At 33.9% G+C, this 9201-nt stretch overlaps 1 protein-coding gene across 2 annotated transcripts; it reads left to right on the plus strand.

The window, feature by feature from the left end:
• The first annotated feature begins 658 nt into the window (after positions 1–658).
• Positions 659–7116, plus strand: LOC120326374 (uncharacterized). 2 transcript variants are annotated; one of them, XM_039392646.2, is made up of 9 exons: positions 659–969; positions 1663–1763; positions 2079–2170; positions 2519–2703; positions 3214–3357; positions 3709–3779; positions 4000–4126; positions 4589–4704; positions 5147–7116. In XM_039392646.2, the coding sequence occupies exons 1-9, from the start codon at positions 955–957 to the stop codon at positions 5919–5921; spliced, it is 1626 nt and encodes a 541-aa protein (XP_039248580.2). In that variant the 5' UTR covers positions 659–954; the 3' UTR covers positions 5922–7116. The 2 variants fall into 2 exon arrangements, with proteins under 2 accessions (XP_039248580.2, XP_039248579.2); XM_039392645.2 differs by having other exon boundaries at positions 662–969; positions 5144–7116.
• Positions 7117–9201: the final 2085 nt, after the last annotated feature.

A 9201-nucleotide genomic window follows, 5' to 3' on the forward strand; every position in this document is an offset into this window, starting at 1 on the left:
TATTGACTAGGTCTTATTTTAAAGGGAGGGCTTATATTAAAATTATATTTGAAATTCAGCCTAGGTCTTATTTTCAGGGTAGTTCTTATTTTCAGGGAAACACGGTAGCAATATATTGAATATTTCCACGCAAAAAATATATGGAAATACTCATTTTGTGATAAAGAAGGTTACCGTATTATTACAAAACATTATTTTCGTAAAGCGATAATAAAAAAAAATACCAAATACTATCTTCTCAAAGTGTCTTTCCGCAAATTGGAGGCACAGTTCTTACAACTTCATGGCGGCTCCTGTCACGAACTAACTGCGGCGTCTCTTGCCTTGGTTTTATGGCCCTATTACAGGTATATTCACAAAGGCATGTACCAAATTTCAGTTCATCATGCGGAATTATATCTACTTAAACCTCGAACCTAACCCCAAATCCATCAAAACTGTATCCATATGGAAAATGTTCTAACTTACACAAAGTTTTTCACCATCTGGGTCAGTCCTGCCATTACAGCCTACATGCCTTGGTTCATGGCAGCACAATTTTACCATATTTTACCCATCATGATTTTCAATTTGCTGCCGTGGTTCCATTGATTTGTGGCAGTCGAGAAGTCAGCCGCCATGGTTTGACCATAGCGGCCATGGTTTGACCATAGCGGCCATGGTTTGGAAAACCCGCCCATCAAATAAACCCGCCATGGTTTTGCGGCAGCTTCAGACGCCACAAAATACGCAAAACTGCACTCGGCGAATTGGTTGTTAACTTGTCTGCTTGTAAACTGGTCGTAAGTTGGGTTGTTGTGTTGATATTATCTTACTGCTGTACTGTATTAGTTAACTGCTGAACGAAATAGAAGCCAGGAGCTCTGTCTGCGTAAATTGTCCTCATCACTCGATGTCACTGAACTTCTTAATTAAATTTGTATTTATGGTGTTGATGGGATTTTATAATTTTTCATGGATCAGAAATATGTAAGTATGGCACTAATTCTGGTATTAAAAGATAAAAAAAAATCACAACACACTCATTGCAACACCACTGCACTAAGTTTTGAAATTATCATTGATTAGTGGCACCAGTCTTACTTCACTTTTTTATTCAAATTTCTGTCGGAGCAAAAAATAAAAATATGTTGAGTCTTATTTCATACGAGTCATGAAGATACAAATAAAAATATAATTTTGTTGACATTAAAACCATTGAATAAGACTTGTAAGGAAATATCGTTTATTAGGTATTTCTGTATTTACCGACAGTGAATAATTTTCTGAACTTAAGAAAATTTATGCTATATTCAATCTAACTAAACACAACTGCTTTCCTATTTATTCGGAAAGTAATGTGAATCTCCTTAGAAATCTTAATATCGAACACCAAGGAAATATATGACATCTCACTGCTCATCAACAACTGAACAAAATTACGAAATCAACGAAGTTTTGTGTATATGGGTACTAGTTTCTTGTCTGCTGGCAGGCAGAAGGATGTACATTTTTGTTTTATTCATGTTTATAATATTCAATACCTTTTCTGATTATAGTTAGCATAGTACTTCGGTTTTTTTTTCACCCTGCTTGTTTGTGAAAATTTAATGAGAAAATATTTATACCCAGATACAAAATTTTCTCCAATTTCGACATATTAACAAATACAATTATTTTCAGCGGCTGATGTGTGAGAGTTGGGTTGAAAAGCGACCAGAAGTAAGCCAAGTCACCGAGTATGGGACAGCGTCCAGAAAACAAAGCATTAAATGGAAAACCAGGTTTGAGTCTTTGTATTTATACAAGACTTGTTACATTGCAATGTCCAGAGTCGGTGCGTGGCGCATCATGTTAAGCGTTAGGAATATGCTTGCTATCACACCCCCTGATTACACTGAGTTGGTTTGCAGGTTCAAATCCCATCGAGATAATTACATGCGAGAGGGTTGCTATCTTAAATTTTGAAAACATAGGTCAAACATAGGTTGAACTTTCTATATTGCACACCTTTTTGACTAATTTTAGAGAAATAACCCCACACTTTTTCTTAACTATCATTATCACATTCTGCATGAAACATAAATTTCATATTTTAGATATGCAATGCTTGTTGTCTCTTGTGAAACTCGATCAAGTGAATTAAAGTTTTATCAGAAGAAACCAAGGTCATGCACTGAAATCACAGATGGTAAGACAATACTAGCGAGTTCAACAAAAGAGAAAACTTTCACAGGCCAATGCTCTTATTTCCTTTAATAAGCTTCTAATCTACATGTAGCTTTCAATCTACATATTCATTGCTTTCAAAGAACCTGTAGTTGGGAGAGCTTCTCCATGACACTTCATTTTTGTTTCAAGCATTGCTATTAGCAATTCATATATTCATTTTATCAAGGCAAAATTATCATTTAATGTTCAACAATAATTTTAGAACTCAAAGAATTCACGTTTGGCACTGGCCTGTCCCTTCTTGAATAATCAATATTCAGCTTAAAATAGGAAATAATTTTCTGATATTTTTTTTTGTCAATTGCAGATGTTATAAGACTCAAACCATGGCAGTATATTGTTGATATACCTAGCTGGATTGTTGATAAAGGTAGATCCCATGTATTGAGGTTGAGATTATTACCAGAAAGCATTGTCCCGGGCCAACATTTCCGCTTACAAATCGCTTATCAATCTGCAGAAGAAGCAACAGCATGGATGCGATGTATACAGGTTTGTATCGGTTATTATTCTTTCTACCACATCTCTTAGATTTGAATTGTAGCTTCGTACTTATGAGTGACTTCTTTTCTAGAGCCTCATTCTGAGGGAAGATCTGAGACTTTTTTGAGAGGATAATGAAAGTTTCACACATCTGATGATCATTATGTCATTTACATACTCGTTTTCTTATTTTTAAATTAAATTTTACATATTTTAAAGATTTTTAGTTTCTATTCAATATGACTTTACAGAGTTGTATGCAAGAACCTAACAATACAATATTGTGCAATATTTTATGAAATAGATTATAGCTGTTTAGTAGCGTGCGATTTCAACATAGATGAGAAAATGGAAATAAAACATATGTAGCCTACACATTAATATAATAAATATAGCAGTAGTGGTCTTTTATGATAAGTCAATTTTTATGCAGAAAATTTTTACTTTAATTCACAGGATTAAAATTGCCAATCAATTTTTGCATGATTTTTTTGCAATGTTTTCTTATTGAATTCACAGAACCAGACAAAGTTAACTTCAGGCATACAAGGCCATAGTTTTGGATTAGTGGCAGAAGAATGTTCTGCTACTGCTAGGATTGGTGTGGCTGGAAAACATTGTTTGTTATTTGTCAGTCCTGAGAAAGTTATACTAGCTCACAAGGTAGGTGTTTAAATAGCATTGAAATATTTGAAAAATGACAAATTTTTGTTTTATTTTTTTGAAGTAAGAAAAAGTGAAAATAAATTTGTTCAAAAAGTTCATGCTAAATTAGGTTGATAATATTGATATAAGAAGTAAATGAATCTAATTTTCAGCGAGATTAATATATTTGTTGTAATTGTTAGGTTATAAGCATAAATGAGATCCGGCATAACTTCACTATGTTAGCAATACATTACATGGGAATAAGACATGCAATGCCCAAGAGCCGTATAATATAATATTAGATAACACTTTGTTTTGCTCCACAATAATTTCTCAATTTTAAACATTTTTCATGAACTTTTTCAGACTGACAGATCTGTGGTTTGTGTTTGGCCTTTTGAAACAATAAGAAGTTATGCATCTGATGACGATAGGAGGTATTTAGCTTTATAATGATTGTGCTGAAATTATTATATTGATATTTGTGAAATAGTAGATATAATTCTCTTATGGTTTTTCAGTCATTGTATAATATAAGCTGTTGAGTCAAGCAGTTATTCAGTTTGTATCCCAACCAATTTCATGTTCATGGTAACAACTTAACCTTATACAAAATATACCATTTATTCACAAAACTAATTTTTATCATTTTTTTAGGCTAGTGATAGAAGCTGGCAGATGCGCTCCACTTGGTGATGGTGTGTATTCATTTCGTACAAGAGAAAATGATGATAATGTGATTTTTGATCTATTCGATCATTACACAAGCCAGCCTATGGACGAGGTAAGATTGTTTTATCATTACATTTTTGGTAAACTTGTAGCTTGTCTTTTTGGAATAGTTGGTTATTCTAGAATTTTCAAATGTTTCCTCCTGTCAACGAACTTCTGATTTCAATAAAAAAATGATGAATTTTTCAAAGAAAATTAATTTTTCAAATCTGAAGGGTAGTTTGAAATGGAAAATAAATGTTTTAATGTCAGAATGGAGGCACAGCGTTAGATTTATCGATGATGGCAATGCAGGGTAAAATCCTGGTTTCAAATCCCATGCTTACCAGTAGGCAATGTCAATCTGGTAAATTTCCAAACTATTAGTCGCTCTTCAATTAGCAGTGATTGTTTGTACAGTTTTATACATCATGTGAAAAAAATAAAGGGGAAATTCACTGACTAACATAATATGGCTCTGCATTTATACAATTCTGCATCTTAATATCAATGTTGAGTATGCTTATTTTTTCAGGTGAAAACACTAAAGAACAAAGTGAAAAGAAACAAATCAAATGCAACATTATCAGATCAAACTATATCATCTCCAGTAACAGTTCATCCATCTGCCAGTTCTTCTGGAAAAAGCAGGTTTTACTATATTTAACACAGATATCGCTCAAGCTTGCTTGCTTAAGATATGACCTTGGGTTTTATATTTTTATATTTATTTATTTTTGATGAATTTGTTACAAACATGAATGAAAATTTTATTAGCAGGTCTATAACGAAAATGTATATATTTGTTGACGTACTATATATTTTTTTTAATTTGATGTATTTATTTTTCTTGCATTCTGAATAAGGCTCTGGACAAGCAGTGACTGCTAGGTATGGTGCAGTTTGAAAGTACGAGAAACCGGTTCGCCATTGCCTACCCAGTTTCCCCCTGGGTGAGGTGTTGTGCATGGGATTGGAACTTGAGATTTTGACCTGTAATGCCATCATAGTTCAATCTAGCGCTGTAACCGCTATGTCGCCTTGGTTTGATGTAACTATATAATCACAGTTTACTTTTTTATATTTTCAGAAGTAAAGTGAAACAAACACCATCACCGAGGTCTGAGCCAGAAGTGATTCCATTACTAACAACATGGTCAGATAACAGCACACCTGAGTACGGTGCTGTCCCTCCAGAAAAACCATTTCTCCCAGAAAACCGCAAAATTCTTCCTTTTGCACTCACAAAATCTACATCCGAGTTACGAGATAAACACTCAATTGCTCATCCACAATCAGGACGCCCTGTTAGCTATGCTGAAATAGTTGAAACTGCCATAAGTCGCAGAAAAGGGGAAAATGGTGAAAACAACAGAAGTAGTGTATTACAAGGATGTGACGATCTTGATTTGATTCTCCAGAGCTTAGAAGGCCCAAATAGTCCGAAAATCGATAATTCAGTCTCTGAAGCTTGTTATGATCAACCAGCAACAAGTGAGGTTTTGGAAAAGAGAATGTCTGAAATTGTGGACATTCCAAACACAAATTTGACAGCAAAACTTGAACTGGCATATGAAGTAAATACTTTAAAATCTGATATTTTACTTGACGATTTGGAGCAGTATCACATGTCAGAGGAAAACACTACATCCGATCGACAAGATCTGATTCCTGAAAAGACAAAGTCTTCACTAAGCGAACAGAAAATGCAGAAACCAAAAGTTGCCCCAAAACCACCGTCTGTGAAAATACCAAAATCTGTTATCCATAGCTTTTCTACAAAGAGCTCGGAACCGTTGCCTGATAAACCATTCCCTCCATATGCTAAAATAGACCAAGACAAAAAACGAAAAAGTGGGATTGCTTAACTTGTACATGCTGCATCATTTTCAAAGGGGAATAGTTATTCTTTTTATATAGATTTTGTCAAACAAAATTCCACATTCACACAACTGAAATTGCATTCCATAAAATAACAATTACGGTACTGTTTATTACCTTCACTGTTAGCTGATGAAAATTCATATTTATTTGGCTAAAAAATAACTGAAAACACCGCTTTAGAGCCACTGTGTATGTGTACAAAGGATTGCCTGATCATCATTAATTCACTACATTATTGACAAATAATATGATGTGCCTTTAGGTATGATAGTATAAATAAGTTGTGTGCTATTTAGCAGTGTTCTTCAGCCTTTTTTCATCATAACCCACTTGGCATGGCCAAATTTTTGGCGACCTTTTGGAACTAAAATTTGATAATACAAAGAATAGAAAAAAAAGAAAAATTGACACTATTTTTAATAAGACCGATGTGTTACATATTCTCGCACAAAAGATCGAATCTCGGCTCTATTATGGTGTTGGTAGGTCTTGGTACTGGTTCCTAACCATTAAAATTGATTGATATTTTTTTTTAAAATAAGTTAATGTCGAAAAAGGTTTTAACGCGACTTCCAGTTTGAAGAGCCCTGTTCTGTTCTATAGTATGCTTTTGCAGCAAATCATTCGACCAGTATTAAGTGAACATTAATTTTATTTATATTGAATCCCCTGTTGTGTGGGTTTGGTTGCTGTATTTATGGACAGACAATTGGACCAAAATTTTTTATCAGCCTTGCTTTATTTGACCAAATGATTTTTGTGTATCTTATCTATATTACAAATACAATGCAGTATACTGTAATTATTATTCATATTTTTATCTTTTGATCCGAATATTGCTATTTTTATAACAATCATTCCAATATTTTCTATAAAGTATTTTACACAAATCATTCAATATGGTGCTATTCATTGATTGAAATCATTCTTTAAGTGCTTTAAAGTTTCTAGCCTTAGGCTTTTTTGGCGCATGATTTATCAGCTTGAAATTTAATTATACATTTGTAATTTGATGATTGTTTACCTCTTGTATTTCTGTATCACAGCAATGCCACAGTATTATTGCCTTAAGAATATTGATTCGTTTTTTCCATGTGTTGTTGTATATGACTATACTTATATCCTAAAAATGCATCTTGATCAGCCATATTTGAAATATAAAATTACATTTGTATTGTGTTTTGTGGCCGATTGGAGCACAAGATAATTAGAATGAATCTAGCAAACAATAAAAGATTGCAAGGTTGAAACTGATTAAGGGGTTGGCCTGTGATTAATGCACTGGTCATATGAATCTCGGATGAAGTTGAGAATCTAGTGACCCAAGCATATGGCCTCTACTAACTGTTCCAGGGATTCAGTGATATTGTTCGTCAACGCTAGAACATTTTCAACAAAGTTTACATTGCATTATCAGTAACAAGCCGGTTCATGGTTTGCACTGTAGGATGTTTTCATTTCTGTTGAACTGTTTAGGGCCAAGATTTTGATCTATTTATTCATCTTTGTTGCCCCTCGGCGTTGTAGGAAACCTCAGAGGTCATACCAAGAGTTGTGGTTCGCGTAACAGGCACCGCCCATCACATACCCTGTAAAAAAGGCCTATTTTCAACTAGCCATAAACCCAAAACAATTGCTAAAAGCTGCCTCCATGCCACATTGTTTACATTATTAACCAATATAGCAGTATTGACATTTTCAGGAAATGAGGCTATTATGCCTAGTAATAATTGTCCATCTGGTATGTGTGATACAGTCGAATTCATCCATAACTGACTAGCGGTCAACTGTATACACTACCAGTTAATTGTATTGAATTTTTTACCTGAATTATTCCATGATGTATCGGGCATATTTATCTCGCCATCAACCTGGCCTCTTTATTGGTGCGACAAGCAAGCGTGATTTTCTGTTTTCACAATAAAACCACATTTAACATGGTGAAATGAGATCCGTAGATTTTTATTTAAAACACTTAAAATATCGAGCCTCTCTTAATTGGTTACCATGGCCGAGATTGGGAATACTAGGATACCCCAAAGAGTTGACTGGTATATTTCCCCGACAAAATACCACAAATCATTTCAACATATATGGTGAATTTATTTTCATGATATATATAGAATTTCAACCATTAATGAACGTACGCTGGTACATAGTATAATAATAAACAAAAATGGGCGAAATACATTGTCCTACTGAAACTCAGAATAAATTTCTCTAAATAAAAATAATAATCAATAAATTAGTGTAGTTGCGGCAGTAGCAGTTAAAGCATGGTGGTCACTTCAAAACAACAATGAATAATTAATAATCTAATCTAACGTTTGATGGGCAGTGACCAGAGTGTATGTTGTTAAACCTGCTGCAATAAGTTGCACTGAAATTAATCGTATGTCCTCACAATACCAATAAACCAGAAAAAAATTGAAGAGCAGAGTTTGCTGCTTGCCACAGAACAGTTCAATATAGACCAGTCCATCCACATATTCTGATCATATTTTTTGAAGTATTAGTAATAAGTGACCCAGAAAATTTATCTCTGATAAAAGTATTATTATTTTTTCAACAGAATCATTTTTGTAACAAAAAAATCAATATCATATTCCTATTCAATGTATTCACAAATAATTTGCACATTTTTGAAATTATCCCCTAAATAGGAAATAGCTCCAACATATAATTCTGAGTTGGCCATATACACAAATTTTGATATTTTGGGTCAACAAAGGAAAAAATGGAGTTTTTAGAGATATCAAAAGAGTACAACAACCATTATGCTGAAATCAAAGGTATTCAGTTCTTTTAATAAGAATCAAAGAATGGTTATGTTTTGAGATACGCCGATTGATTTTTTTGTGAATGTGTGGTGTTGTAGCAAATAATGACCAAACAGTTGAAGAATATAAAGATGGCTGAATCGTGAGCTGTTTGAAATTATTGGACATTTTTTCTATATATGTAGTTTCCATAAAGCAGTGGTCCCCAACCTTTTATGGCTCGTGGCCCCTTTTGGAGGCTTTAGCACTCATGGCCCTCCTTGGCTCGTGGCCCCTTTTGGGGGCTTTAGCAATCATGGCCCCCCTGTTTGTCATTACAACAGCATCTATAGTGTTTTCACTGGTAGACTCCAAATTCCATTGTGTTCAATTAATTCATGCTCAACAAAGTGAAAACATGCAGTGAAATAACCTTACATTGAAACTGGGGAAAACGGTGAGCTTTCTTGTAAAGGGAAAAGTGAAATCTGTTACATGCCCAGCA

Source organism: Styela clava, chromosome 4, assembly GCF_964204865.1.
Source record: "Styela clava chromosome 4, kaStyClav1.hap1.2, whole genome shotgun sequence".
NCBI classification, from domain to species: domain Eukaryota; kingdom Metazoa; phylum Chordata; class Ascidiacea; order Stolidobranchia; family Styelidae; genus Styela; species Styela clava.

Bases quoted from the DNA above. Each gene is read 5' to 3' on its own strand.
- LOC120326374 (XM_039392645.2), top strand. The intron at 2,171-2,518 runs GTAAGACAATAC...TGTCAATTGCAG, and splicing joins ATGCACTGAAATCACAGATG to ATGTTATAAGACTCAAACCA. The intron at 3,780-3,999 runs GTATTTAGCTTT...TCATTTTTTTAG, and splicing joins GCATCTGATGACGATAGGAG to GCTAGTGATAGAAGCTGGCA.